Genomic DNA, 14695 nt, shown 5'->3' with positions numbered 1-14695 from the left:
GGGCCCACTGAGCCCATTTTGACCACCACAGATCAATGTGCACTTTAACAGCAGGCGTACAGTGGGGACACTGTTGCCTACATAGCCATTGTCTTGGAATACGATCAATTGTAGTGGCAGCACCGTGTTTCTAGCTGTGCTGACGCCCTCTAGCTGCGCACAGGAGCACTGCAGCCTTAAAGGGGGCTCCAGCCCGGAGCTCTCCTTTCATGTCACTAGTGCTGCAACTTGTATGTGCAGACGCAGCCAATCTCTTCCTCATGACGCCACCGAGGCTGGGCTCAGAGGGCTTCGATCATAATATTTAACACACCCACCCTGGATGAACACTTGGAAGGAAGACAAGGCAGTGTGGAGCAGCACAGATCACAACCAGGATCCCCGCACCTGCCAGCCAGTCTGACTCCACCGAGCAGCATCCGAGCGTTTGGCAGCGGCTCACCTGTTATTCACACGGATTTCTCTCTTTTTTGATTCTACATGCGCCCGGGAGGCTGTCTGTCAGCGGACCAGCTCCATCCATGTCTCTGCTTACTTTTCCCCAGAACAGATATGACACATCTGACATGTCACTGCGCGCTGGCAGCGACACAAGGAAGCGGCTCTGAGAAAGACCGTCGATGCTTCTAACAGCAGACCTCTCCCTCCTGTTCTGAAAGATATTAGTTCTGCGTCCCCAGGAGACTGTCTCCTGTCCAACAATGCGCTGAATGAGGAGCGCTTCGGACGTGAACGGTCCAGTTTTCACAATGTGTCGGTCCGTGCACCTGTCTGTGGATGGAGGGTTTGGACTGCTGTGAACAGATCGCACATGTCATGGAGATTTGTAACCTAGGCTGACGCTCATCGTATGTGTGCAATGATTTTAGGACATTTCCAAACTACTGCCGCTGCCTTTTTAACGCAAAACACTGTTGGACATCAGTGTCGGTGCCGTGAGGTGCGCTGCGCCTAAAGCTTAGCCTTCTCTGCGTAAAGACGTAAAAACATATATACATAAAGATGATATTGTTTCGTAAATTCAGAGTGCTGATCCTGATGGTGTTCCTGGTTGCCTGCACCATGCACATCATGATAGACTTGCTACCAAAACTAGAGAAGCGGGCGGCGGGAGCGGACAGCGCCGACGGCGGCTGTCAGTGCGCTCACCACCCGGCTGGGGAGGCGCAGGGCTGGGGGAAGCAGCGCGCCAGGTCGGCGGCTGAAGCGGGCTGGCCTAACAAGCACACGCTGAGAATCCTCCAGGATTTCAGCAACGAGCCGAGCTCCAACCTCACATCGCATTCACTGGAAAAGATCACAGCCGCCGGGGACAGAGCGGAGTCCTTCAGGCGGACGGGACTTTCTGGAGGGAAGGCGAGGGAGGACCACAAGCCGCTCATCGGAGATGCGAGCGGGGGTCGGACTGTGTCTGCTCACGGTGTCTCCAGACTGTCCGCTCTGTTTGAGCATCCCTTATACAAGGTTGACCTTCCTCCCTTAACGGACGATGACACGCTGTTTAACGTCAACACTGACATCAGGTTTTATCCCAGAGCAACAGGGAACCAGGCATGGTAAGCTGAGGAGAATGAATTCATTTCAGGGTCTGTAAGTGGGACAGTGAACAGGCAGAGGGATGTAAACTGTCAGCAGTAAGAACTGTCCATCCACCAAAAAGTAGAGGGTTTTGTTCCTTGCTCTTTTATAACAAGATAACAAGAATTTCCCCTCGGGGATAAATAAAGTAATTTCTGATTCTGATTTATATTTGTTTTTGTAATCAATCAATCAATCAATCAATCAATCAATCTATCTATCTATCTATCTATCTATCTATCTATCTATCTATATATCTATCTATCTATCTATCTATCTATCTATCTCTCATGTGTGCTGTCCTCACATCCATCTGCTGCACCCATCTCTGTTGTTGTCATCCTATCTTATCCCTTTGTGCAAGCAACTTATGATTTATCATCCTGTTGGATTTGTTTTTCATTGTCCCTGGATTATCCCTTGTCACAAAGCTGCAGTTTCCTTGTAGTCCTTCAACATCAACTGGTACTAATAATTGGTATTTTCCTATTCCAATCCAGGCACAATGAGGAAGGAAACGAAGATGAGGATGAGTTCTCTCCAACCACCGAGGTGACGGCAGAATCTTACCCTAACTGGCTGCGCTTCCACATCGGGATCAACCGCTACGAGCTGTACTCCAGACACAACCCTGTGCTGGATGCTCTACTGAAGGACCTGGTCACACAGAGGATCACCAGCGTGGGTGAGTCAGTCAGAGAGAGATGTGTGTGTGTGTGTGTGTGTGTGTGTGTGTGTGTGTGTGTGTGTGTGTGTGTGTGTGTGTGTGTGTGTGTGTGTGAGAGAGAGAAAGGAGAGTAGTGAAAGAATCTCCAAAATCAACAAACAAGAGTTCATTTTGTTTTCTATTCTTTCAAAAATAATGTTCAAGGGTGGTTAATGTGAGCTGTGTGAATCTGGTGTACCATGAGTCACATAACGATTGTTCATCTGTGTGTAGTATAATGAGGCGGTGTATGATAAAAGACCACAATCTCACACACACACACACACACACCTGGTCCTTTTATCTGCATTTCTGCTTATGTGTACAAGTTTATAAATCTGTTCCTGGCCATCTTTTCCCTCTGGAGCTTTGATATAGATCCTAACTATCTATATTTGTGCAATAATGTGGATGTGACAGCATATTTGTTTGCATAATTACTTAATCATTAATAATCATATCATCTGTTTCTGTAGCAACTCATTCAGTGGTGTGATTTAAATCCCAGTGTGGAGGCAGCGCCTGTGCTTCATCTGTCCCATTGTGATATTTAAATGGAAACGTGGACTGTGTTTATGAAATTAAAAGAGTTGACGATGACAACTGAATGTCTAAACATTGCTTTCATCATAAACTGCAATCTGGACTGTTCACACTCACTTCAACACACTGACACGTCACACTGATGTTGCTGCTTTTAGAACTATCACACCAACAAAAAAAAAACAGTGTCATGGCGAAAAATGCTGTGACTTGTTTGTATTGCGTTGCATTATTATATGTCCAAACTGTGTTTTGAAATAGAACTTCCTCTTTAGTGTACAGGAATAGATTGCAATGGTACCAGTATGATGTACACAGGATGTTCGTCAGCAGCAGTGTGTGGTCAAGAGATCCTACTGTCTGTTGTTGTTAGTGCCCCATCGCTCATAGGCAGCTCACAGTCATTTTACCTCTTAGCCTCCATTTTTGTGTATGTTTTTGTCGCCTCTCCTTACAGTTCATAAACAATTTATTCTCCAGTCTGGGACTAGACATACCGACGAAAAACACTGTCTGCAGTGTGTGTGTCTGCCCCGTAATTAGAGCTCTCACTTACTACTTATCTGTCTCTAAAATGACAAAACCGAGACAGGCCTGAGACTTTCCCTCTTCAGCGTTTTCTCTCTCTGTGTCTGTCTCTCTCCGTTGAGGCAGGCTGTGGCCTTTTGTTGAGTCTTCAGCTTAACTCATAAATCATACGCAGAGTACCGCGAGGTAGAGACAGGTGAGAGCAGGATGGATTTATCATCACAGCTTGGGAGGGGATTGTGATAGTTGGCGGGTGAGGCCCGGAGTTTTCTGAAACAACAGCGAACAGGAGGGGAAAGGTGTAGAAAAAAAAAGATGGAGACATTGATTTTGTTTTTGGTCTCTTGCAGAAACAGAGTGAGTTAGATGGTTGGAACAACACAAACACATATGTTGGCACAGTGACTGGGACAGATGGGAGAATGTCTTGTGTCAAATCATGTGTGATTGCGTGTGAGCACGGCAGCTACATTTTATAAAGGCCGGCACTGATGAGTGAATGCAGGTCAGATCTTCAAGAATCATGGCTTATGGGTTCAACGTCAAAGTATTAAAATATCGTTCAGTCGGTTGCAATCTCTCAAAGGTTTTAGGCCTGCTGCACCAAGTTTAAAGATTACTCTGGGGGGGCTTTATCCACTTGACCTGGCATTAGTAAATCTGTTGCATCAGAAGGCCTTAATGCTCTCAGTGTATTTTTTGATTTTGATTTCTCTCGTCTGTCATAAAGAAAAGGCGCTGACCTGAGGTTGTAAGCGAGAGTCTACGTAAACTCCAAAAGCTTTTGAAAATGAGTCATGGTTAAATAGGGAGACTTGCCAGCTCTGAGTAAGATGAACTGAAAGAGACAGAGCATAACAGAGGGAATGGGAATACAAGTATGACATATACAAACAACAAGAAAATCCATAAAGACAAAAGGCAAGCTGGGTGCAGGGGGTAGAGTGAAGCCAACTACTCAGCCAGCAATCCACTCAGTCAGTGGGTCCACTACAGGGGGCTTATAATGATATTGGGGTTAGGCAGAAGTGCTGTGTTGTGTAATATGCTCAAGTTAATGCGCTGTAATAAATGGGCAAATCCCCCAAAAGCCTGTCCATTGTGACAGAAACACAAGGCATTTAGACAGGCCTGGCGGTCCCTTTGTTTAAATTGGAGGAAGGCAGGAAGCTCAGAGTGAGTCTACATCACCCTGTGGGAGACACCACGGACATGGCTGATAGTCAGAGACACATGCCCTGGCTCCTCTCCCCGCGTACGAGGGGTCAGCTTGTGGGAGTGAGAAGGGAAGTGGCTGCGGAGAGTCTAATGGGCTCGCTGACAATGTGTGCAAATCCACAGAGGGTCACAGAAACACATCTGGTCAGAGTCAGGTTTGTTGTTGTTGCACATGAATGAAAACATGCGTTATTGGACAGCATGCGTTGGCCTAAAGATGAACACACACTCTGCTTCATTCAAACTGTTTACTTCCTGCTCTAATGCAAAAACACCCATCACTGTCAGCAGATGCTTTTTACGCTATGTTTTGTGCTCGGTCACACCCAGCTCCAAACCACAACAATCAGGTTTTGATTGTACACTGTCTGGTAAATTGGTCAGCGGATGAGATGGTTCTATTATGCAGTGGAGCAAAATTGCATTTTTCTAAATTGGCCCAACGTGTCAGCTGTGTTCGTGTGTTTGTGTCCATGTGTTTGTGTTCATGTGTTTGTGCTTAAAAACTGGATCTAACATCAACTTGTTTGCTTCCCAGCCATGAAATCAGGAGGCACCCAGCTGAAGCTGATCATGACGTTCCAAAACTATGGACAAGCGCTGTTCAAGCCAATGAAGTAAGTAACACGGGATCCGACTGCATGATAATATATATTTATATATATTCTTATTCCATATACTTTTGGCTACACTCTTGAAAACAGCTGTGAGGATAACAATTGTTTTGCTGTAGTTGCAGTCTTGTATAAGTGGGACACTTGTACGTTGTTTGGGTCATTGCCATGGCAACACACATCCATAGATGAAGGAGCAGTGAAGGGAGGAGGCTGTGTTTCTCAAACATGGCTTACTCCACCTTCAAAACATCAAATAGATGTTCTTCTGCTTTAAGTACATTTCTCAGATTTAAGCATCTACATTTTCATCACAAAAACATCAAAAAACAGTTTGATCCACTCGGCTTGATGCACCCAATTGTAATACATTATGTTTCAAGAGGAACACATTGAGTCTCCTGTGAATAAGTGCCAAGCACCGCGCTGCATCTTTCTGTGTGTTCATATACGCTCATCTCTTTCCCCTCTGTGTGATCTTTTTTCTTTTTCGGGGAATTGTCTGTCTCCTTTTTAATTAACATCAACAGGCTTATGTGTTAATTAAAATGAGCATTGAGCCATCGTCAGGACGTCTTTAGGGAGGCATATATGCTGGCAAAGGGGTATTGCACTTGAAAAAGAAATACCCTCCTTCTCAACTGTTTTGTCCGATTAATTCCCACACCAACGCAGATAAACAGTGTCCAGGCCAAATGGGCTGCGATGAGAAATAATTGCTCAGGAGCGCGGTTTGATTTCTATGAAATGTGGACTGGTTTCCTACAAGAGGTCCCCAATGGAGAGTATTAGATTCTGAAAGGGAAAGGGAGGGCCGGTCCAAGTGTGTGTACTTTCTGTGCTAATTGATGACTAAAGCTTGTGGAAGCTCGTGGTGGCATAACTTAACAACCTGCACTGGTGCAGTTTGATGTTTCTGTGTTTCATCTTTACAAAGCTCTTCACCGTACAAGCCAACCTCACAGTACTGCAAATGCAGCATCCGGCTGAAACTGGATGCCCGAAGTGATACACATGTTTTAGACTGTCCTTGTCCTAACTTGGTCACAAAGTCAATCAGTGGCAGAATTTGAGGACATCAGGCATTGTTTACAAAATGAGCCTGAAAGAACATGGTCCAAAACTGAGCATCAATTGTAGCTTTCATACACGCAAACCTCTAAAGTCAACAACAACACCCGGCAGCCATCATCATGATAGTCATAACTGACAAGAACTGAGATTACCCTGGGTTTGTACGTGTCTGTCTGTGGAGCTGCTTCTAGGCATCATGAGCAAGCGGACACTATGTGCCCAGGCATGAGCTGTATGTAGGAGTGAATGTTCGATGGCAGGATTGGACAGAAAAAAAAAAAGGGGGGGGTGCACTTTGAGACGTAGTTCGGACTCAGGCCAGTGTTTCAAGCAGACTGCAGAGGGTCATCGGCAGCTATACAGGGCATTAGAGTACTAATGAGTGCCCTTAGGAATCAAGGTTGTTTCTATTCAAAATGTCCTCCTAGAATATATTCAAAAAATTTTTAGCAAAATTGATATAAAATTGAAATTCTATGGATATAAAACGGACCCGTCCAGGGTGTACCCCGCCTCTCACCCAAAGCTAGCTGGGATAGGCTCCAGCTCCCTGTGACCCTGCACTGTGGGATAAACAGGTTAATAGAAGATGGATATAAAACAGTCAATGAAAGTTTCAAATGTTAAAGAATGCATGAATGATGAATGAATTCTACTGAAGTTTTCTCAGTTGCTGTCAGAAATTGTTTTGGCAGTAATTACATGTCACTTTGTGAATCATATGCTACAGTTTCCTGCAGCTCTTTATTTAGCCTGTCGAATTTTATTGGAGCATCTCGCTGACTGTCACCATCATCTGTCTCTAGTGTTAACAAATCTTAAACAAAAGTCCTCGGAGCGGAAACGCAAAAATATCAAAGTTCTTTCAGACACATAATGTAGAAAAATAACCTTTTGTTAGAGCACATCAGGAGGCTTAGAGCTGTTTCTGTCTCAGGATTGATGTTTATTTTAGGAGCCGCGGTGCATTCTGGGCACTGTAGTTCAGAGTGTCCCTGCATTGTTTTTTTCTTCACCTGTCCCATTGCGCAGCATCAAGTGGTGCTTCAGAGATGCTTTGATGTCCCAGGCCTCCTTTGAGCCGAATGCAAATCTCGACACAGAACCGGGCCGAGATTGCACGAGCTGACAGCTTGCCAGACACCTCCACAAGATGTGTTTTTTTCCTCTGTAAAACTCTGGGAAAATGTTCAAAGCTTTTTTTTTATCTGTCTGACTAACTTCATGATTGAGTTTGGTGATTTAAAGGGTGAGTACAATCGGCTAGAAGATGCTGATTTAGTTCTTCTGCACTTCTACAGCTTGTTTTCACACAGACTGTGACCTCACACGTAGTTTAGAAGCTCTGGCCATCATTATCTTGGCAACACTTAATTAATTTTAACATGGAGGTCTATTGAGATTGACTCACTTTTGGAACAAGCCTCCAGTGGCATTTTAGGGAACTGCTGTTTTTCATTTTGCAGCCCCTGAAGCTGAAGCTTGGTTTCCGTTTGCATACAAGTGATGTCTGATTGTTATGCTAGCCAGTTATTTATGATCCCACTCGAGAGTTATTAAACATATTGTCTAAAAATATCCTTAGCTGTGATCTTGTCAATCATTTTTTAAGACGTCCATCTATGCAGACTCACAGTGGATCATATGGGAATACCTTTTCCTTTCGAGAAACAAAAAATAATGCAACCTAAACAAACTAAATGTCAGAAGCTGTGGAGAAAGGACAGGAAAGCAGCAGCAGCAGCAGAGAGTGTCCTGATATTGGAAGACACATGAGAAGTAGCAGTAGTCCAGAGGGCTGGGGAGAATTAGCACTGCCAACCTGTCAAGGAACTGGGTCTTCCAGCTGGAGCCAGGTTACAGGCAGAGTGAAGTCCTTCCATGCCACACCTCCGTGTCTGTCTGGCTCACAAACCCCTGTGCCCATCCTTCTCTATCTCCTGCCAAGAACCTGGTTGTGCTTTGGATTCAGAGCCGTAATGTTCATGTCAGACTAAATGGATTTGTCAGGTGGAGGGTTGAAGCCTCAGATATGCAAAAAAAAAGAATTCAATAAACACATCACATGCTGTTTGACAAGCCTGTTTCCACCCCCTCTCTTTGATTGTGTTGATAGTGTACTGGTTCAAAATGGTTTATTGCACCGCAAGAACAGCAGAAATGACATTGATTGTCTGTGTTTCATATGTAGATGCCCTAGTCCTGCCGAGAGCTGTTATAGTAAGGGTTCATAACGCGTAAACACAAATGCTATAACAGTTGTATATAGGGCGCACTCGCCCATCCTCTAGCACCATAGGGAATCTGGATATGTCCTCATCTACATGACCTGAATCAGTTTTGACAAGCTAGAGCTCTTAGCACTAGTAAAGCACCCAAGAGGCAGTTTTATATTTATCATCTGTTTCATAACCACAACTCCATTGGAGGCCTCGTCGTGGCTACTGTGCCCCTGCAGTTGGAATATAACTGATACTTTTCCATGGATCTTCCTCCATCTGTACATGGAAGATTCTATTAGGATTGTCCTCTGGAGAAAACCTCTTCCTGCCCCGGCCATTGATCTGATCATGAGAGATTCATGGTTTTATTATTGATTTACATGAACTGAGTTGAAGGGCTGTTCATAAAGTGTCTTTGATGACTTGTGGAACAGAAGTGATGTAGAGCTCACCCACTGCCAACATGTATTTCCTCATTGCAGTACAAAAAGAACAATTTAAATGCCACTAGTAGCAAGCGAAACATCTGTATAGACCAAGCAGCCATCATGAATAAAAACCTGATGGAATCCAAAGAGACAGAAACAGATAATGTCCTCACAATATGCAGCTGAACCACCCTAAGGTTTAACCGTTTTCCTAAAGAGTTCCTGTGGGTGCTGCAAGAATGCTGTTGGCAGCTGGTAAGTTGGACACACTTTTTAGAGGTGCCGTCTGAGCTCATCTTTGGATGCACAGATGAAGCATGTTACTATAGACAGCTGTTCGCACAGCTGTGACACACACACACAGGATGCAAAAAAAGGTCTCTGTGGGGGTTAGGGAGTTCATGCACCCTCCATCACCCATGGCTGGTACTAGAAAATCTGCGAGCATTGAACCAAGCAGCAGCTGTAGCGACTCACTCAGAAATGTGGGTATATTACACAGAAAGTGATGACGGCAAGCCCACACTCTGCCTGCACGCACAATAGAAAACTAGCTCATTCACTACCCGACCACTCACCATTTAACACTCCCCTAATGATTTCCACTGTGACAAGTCAAAAAGCCTTGGAGCACATAAAGAGACTTTAAATGTGATGAAACGTCAAATCTTTTCACATTTACATCCTCCTCATCTAGTCCATGATGAAGTTCTCTGTGATGATTCTACCCTCGATCTTGCATATAATGAAAAGCTTCAGCTGAGTTGTCACATCTATCTTTTCACTCGCTGATAGGTTATGTAAACTTTGGCTGCATGACTTTGTGGCTTCATCAGCCTTTTTGATTGAATGGTGCTTGGCAGAGAGAGAGAGTCCTCAGGTTTATTTAGCAGCCAGCCCCTGCTGCGCTGCCTTGGCTGCCAGGGGAAAGAGCAGCAGCAGCAGCAATTTGTCTGACCTGGCTGTTGAAATCAATGACAATCTGCAGAGAGCAGGTGTGGATTCTTCATGAGAACACGGAGATAGAGGAGGCTACAAATTTCAAGTGACGAGTGAGTGTATGTATACAGAGAATCTCTGTCTGTCTGTTTACATTGTGTTTGATGGCTGTAGACAGAGGAACAGAAACTGTTGCCTAACAGTGTCGTACAACATTTCCCAATTAACTTACAGTTAGCGTGTGTTGACATTCTTGTTGGTTTGGTAGTCACTACTTTTCCTCGGTATTGTTGTGCAACTATAAAAATAGTCAACAGTGTTCACTAGTGATTAAACCTCACTGCTCTAGCTCTAGAGGATGATACAAGGGATGAATGTGAATAAATCGGACATGATCCATTTATACATAGCAGCACACTATTCCATTGAAATACATTCATATTAACAACCTTAGCTATAGAGTATTATTAGCCATATGATAAGCTGTAACAACAGTTTTTCCTAAGCTACCATGACATACTACACACAGATACTCTAATTATAATCCTGTAATTTACATTCCCGGTATCATAAGCACCTTTTACATCGGACCCATTAGGACCCACTACCACCTGGCTCTATTTACTCCTGATGAACGTATCTCCAGTCCACACTGATGCGAACATGACACGCGAAAAACAAACGAATTTACACACTTTTTAAGGCGCATGGTGTCAAGTTCTTATTACTTTTACGAGACTATATAGATGTTTTACTATCAAATGGAGCCTTGGAGCTGGATTCATGTCTGAGACTCACACACACACAAAGGAAAGATAACATCTGCGATCAAACATTATCTGATGTGTTTTCCCCCCTCTGTCTCTCTCTCTTCTGTATTTTATTGTCTCCATCTCTCTCTCACACACACACACACACACACACACACACACACACACACACACACAGTGTCAGGAGTGCATAACATCTGTTTCTCATGCAACTTTGTAGTCGTAGCCAGGCAGCCTAAGAGGGCCAGGCCCAGCAGCTCTTCTACAGGCTCTGAGCACTGCTGAGCACTCCCTCTGTAGGTCTTTAAGATTAATTTGGTTTCTAAGCTGTTCTAATGTGGCTGAGCATTGCTCATCTTACTCGCACCCCCACCCCCTCCTCAGTGCTCCCCCTTTATCCCCTCTCCTCTTTCTTTCTGCTTTATTTGTTCTATGAAAGGCTTTTGTGTGGTCCAGCTTTAGGCTAATACTGTTGTAAAGTCAGTAAGTCTCCAATATATTTCTCTTTTTTTGTCTTCACTTGCTCTCTGATTTATATTCAGTCTTTGAGGCATCCATGCATCTGAAGCCTCTTCATGAAATTCCCAATTTTGCACACAGCTCTGTTTATAGCTGTGTGTGTGTGTGGGCGATGTGATGCATTGACCTCTTGTAGGCTGTGAGATGAGCCAGTTAATTAGTGCTGTGCTTTAACAGTCATGAAACCAGCTGCAGTCAGTGGTTTGTCACATCTGCATAGTCATTAACACACACAGACACACACCGTGTGAGTTTAGCTAAGGGATGTCTTAACAACGGCAGATATTCACCGCTAATTGAAGTGTCAGTCATTTATGTGTGATCTGCTTATTATTGAATAGGAAATAAGGTGTGTATTTTAGTGCTGTGACAGCTTTGGTTGTCATTTTTTTGTCATTCAAGTCATAATTGCCATCGACTCGTTTCTCTTCCATTTTCTGACGAACTTCCTCTTTCTCGCTCTGTCACTGTCTAGTTTGTCTGTGTCTGTGTTCGCAGTCTATTCTTGACTCAAGAGGTCGTCACAGTAGCATCTGTCACTGAACTTGCCTGTATGTCATTTCAAATCTCAAACTTTTTTTTTTTTGACAGGTGCACTCTGCAGTACACTGAAACACAGAGGACTGTCTTATTTTAGACTCTCAAGCCTTAAAACCTCCATCACATTCTCTCGCACACACACACACACACACACACTTCACATGAAGACTCATGAATGTTTTACTCTTCAGGAAGTGGTGTTTTTTTTCTTTTTATTGCCATCGCTCTCTTCCTTCTTCTCTCTAGCTGTCCTCCTTTCTGCCTCATCCTTCCTTCAATGCTCATTTTTGGACTTGTTTATTTGATTCACTGAGGTGGCACTAAACCTTAGCGTGTCTGTGAATGTTCTCAGTCATCCAGGTCAGAGTATATCTATATATATATGTACTGTATATATCTATGTATATGAAAAGAAGGGACTTGCTTGACTTTACAGAGAAAGCCTTTCGGATGAGAGGTAACGTTGATTTCATTTTGACACCAGGTAATCTTCAGCCTGTCTTTGGCCTCTTCAGAGCTGCTGCTCAGTACTTTCTGATATTTTTCTTTCTCATGTCCCTGTTTAACACGTGTTGGTACACCTACAGTGTAGCTGAATGGTTCCAGTTTATTTTTGGATAACACTTGCAGAAGATGTGTCCGCGATCTCACACAAGCACACAAGATTACAATCATGACTTAACCCTGTCATCCATCACGCTGCTACTACTTGTTTTTCTGAGCAGTGGTAGCTGGTACAGAGCTGTTCTGGTGGGTAAAATATACTATTTAACAGTTTTATACTGAGACTTCCTGGTCTTGGAAATAGGTGTCTAACAGTCGTCTCATCCACAACCTGTCAATACACTACTGCATTGTAGGTGTGATGATGATTTACGCTGTTGCTAACTTCAAGAGAACTTTATGATATGGTAGATTCTTTTGTGACTTGCTGCATCATGTAAAGTGCATCAGAGCGCCTGTGGTTTGGAAATGTCAAAACATGTTTTCAACAATCATCCTCAAACCACATGCCCCTGGCTAAAAGGATGATGGTCTGATTGATAGCTCATAAACTGTTCTTGAAATCAAGAGGTTTAGTCCTGATATTTGAATTGCAGACCTAACTGTAAGTTTCATGCATATGCGTCCATTCCTGTGGGTTGGACCGGTGCACGTGTGCTCCTCTGTGCTACACTACATCAAAGTGCACCATATTCTGGCAGTCGTGCATGCTTGCCGTGGCTCCTGACCCTGCCCTTCTCACTGCTTTGCATGGTTATGCTGCTCAGCCATCGTATCGTGTCATTATAGTCTAAAATACTGGTTGGGGGAATTCCTGAGCTTCCCACTAGGAATGTCGTTGCCACATTTGTCTGGAATGCTGAAAGTTCATTTCCCTCCAGGAGGTGAATTCTAGACATCCCAAATAAGCCTTCCTTCTCATGAAGCAAGAACAGCGGGCCAGGTACTGTCGTATAATGAGGATGTTTATTATACTTTGGGCAGAAATAGCTGCACATTTCCCAGGTTGGTTATCTTAAATTAGAATGCAAGAACGTTGGATTTGATTGAGGGAGCTCATCACAGGCTGATTGCCAACTAAATGCTTTGGTGGATCTGCAATCTGTGATTAAGTAGATTGTGATTTTCTGGATTATAGCAATTTATCTTGGCAACAACTGTGTGACATAAAATCTTGCTAATTGTCTTGATATTTTTAATTTCTGGTCTCTCTGACAAGTTGTAATGGGGATAATTGTTCAGGCTTAGAGTAAAAGAGGACTATTCTTTTCCTATTACAGCTGTCTGAAAATGACAAAGCACACATGCTTCATTCTGACTTCACTAAATCAAGTCTTGGCCTTTAACAATGGGACCACACGCACTGCGCCACCCCTTACAACCGAGCGCTGTCATTAGATAACGACCTTTCCCAGGTAGATCTATCACAGTCCACCTGAATGTCTCCTCAAGCTGCATGAATGAAACAACAGTTCTTCGACAGAGTGAAAGAGAGAGAGCATTGTAGCGCTGTAACTTGGGCCTTTTGTGATAGCATGCACAGAGGTTAATACACCCATTGTGGGCCAGGCCTGTGCTTGTCTAAGCCTGTCCCATGCAAGGTGGCAATTAGGCTGTGTGCGACTCCCCTGTCCCCCTGACAGAGGCCAGGAGAGGGGGAGGAGAATGCAATCATTGTCTACCAATTAAAGCAGGGGAGGGGAGTCGGGATCTCCCTGGCTTTGCCCATTGTCAGGGCAGGATGTGGGAGGGGTTGCCATGGCCAGGTCTGGTATCACCGGGCTGGGGAGGCAGGAACCTGATCCAGGGGTTTGCCTGGGTCACACCTCCCCTTCCCACTGTGCTACCCTCCTTTTTGTAGCTCTGGGCAGCAGTGATGCAAACAGAGGAGTCTCTGTGCTGGAGGTGCAGAGAGACTCTCTGCTGGGAAGATAGTTCACAAAAGTACTAAAAGCTTTGATGTACACAAAAGCACAGACTGAAATGTGTGTGTTGTCCTACAGTCTTGTAACTCTGTTCCCATTTTTAATGTTAGGTGAATTGTAGGTTCACCTTTTCAGTGACAACAGCATCATTTAGCAGTTTTACATGCTTAGAATCTGTTGGAATTTGTGGGTTTGGGGTTGAATTCTGTTAAATATTTCTAACAAACTTTACTTAAAATCTTAAAATCTCACTCTGATAATAACACAACTAAACCTCAGGAGGCTAATGCACAATTTTCCATGCAGTCGCTGTCTAAATCTAAATTGTTGAGACATTCTGAAGCGAATGGGTGGAGCAGCTGACATTCTGTCTTCACTACCATTCTCAGGCTGTATGGCTGTTGGTGCACTGGATTACGCTATCCTGGAGGATGCTCGTATATTACTGTGCCTCTGTTATACACTATATACACAAGGAGGTCCAATTAATGCCGCAGCCATACATCATTATAAGATGCATTGGGGGACTTTCTGCAGTTCTATTAAAGGTCACTTTACAAAAGTGATGCATAGTAAGTGCATTGTGA

At 44.0% G+C, this 14695-nt stretch overlaps 1 protein-coding gene across 1 annotated transcript in view; it reads left to right on the top strand.

Annotated features, from left to right (window-relative positions):
* Window positions 1-229: 229 nt before the first annotated feature.
* LOC114440494 (extracellular serine/threonine protein kinase FAM20C-like) overlaps window positions 230-14695 on the top strand; it is a 31109-nt gene continuing 16643 nt past the window's right edge. Inside the window, exons 1-3 of the mRNA XM_028412964.1 lie at window positions 230-1556; window positions 2079-2263; window positions 5112-5190. Of these exons, the coding sequence (XP_028268765.1) occupies window positions 1003-1556; window positions 2079-2263; window positions 5112-5190 (818 nt within the window). The 5' untranslated portion in view covers window positions 230-1002. The remainder of the gene's footprint in view (window positions 1557-2078; window positions 2264-5111; window positions 5191-14695) is intronic.

The sequence above is a fragment of the Parambassis ranga genome, chromosome 8 (genome assembly GCF_900634625.1).
Source record: "Parambassis ranga chromosome 8, fParRan2.1, whole genome shotgun sequence".
Classification (NCBI taxonomy): Eukaryota; Metazoa; Chordata; class Actinopteri; family Ambassidae; genus Parambassis; species Parambassis ranga.
The sequence above is the reverse complement of the archived record's forward strand: the minus strand, read 5'-3'. Positions and strand labels throughout refer to the sequence as shown.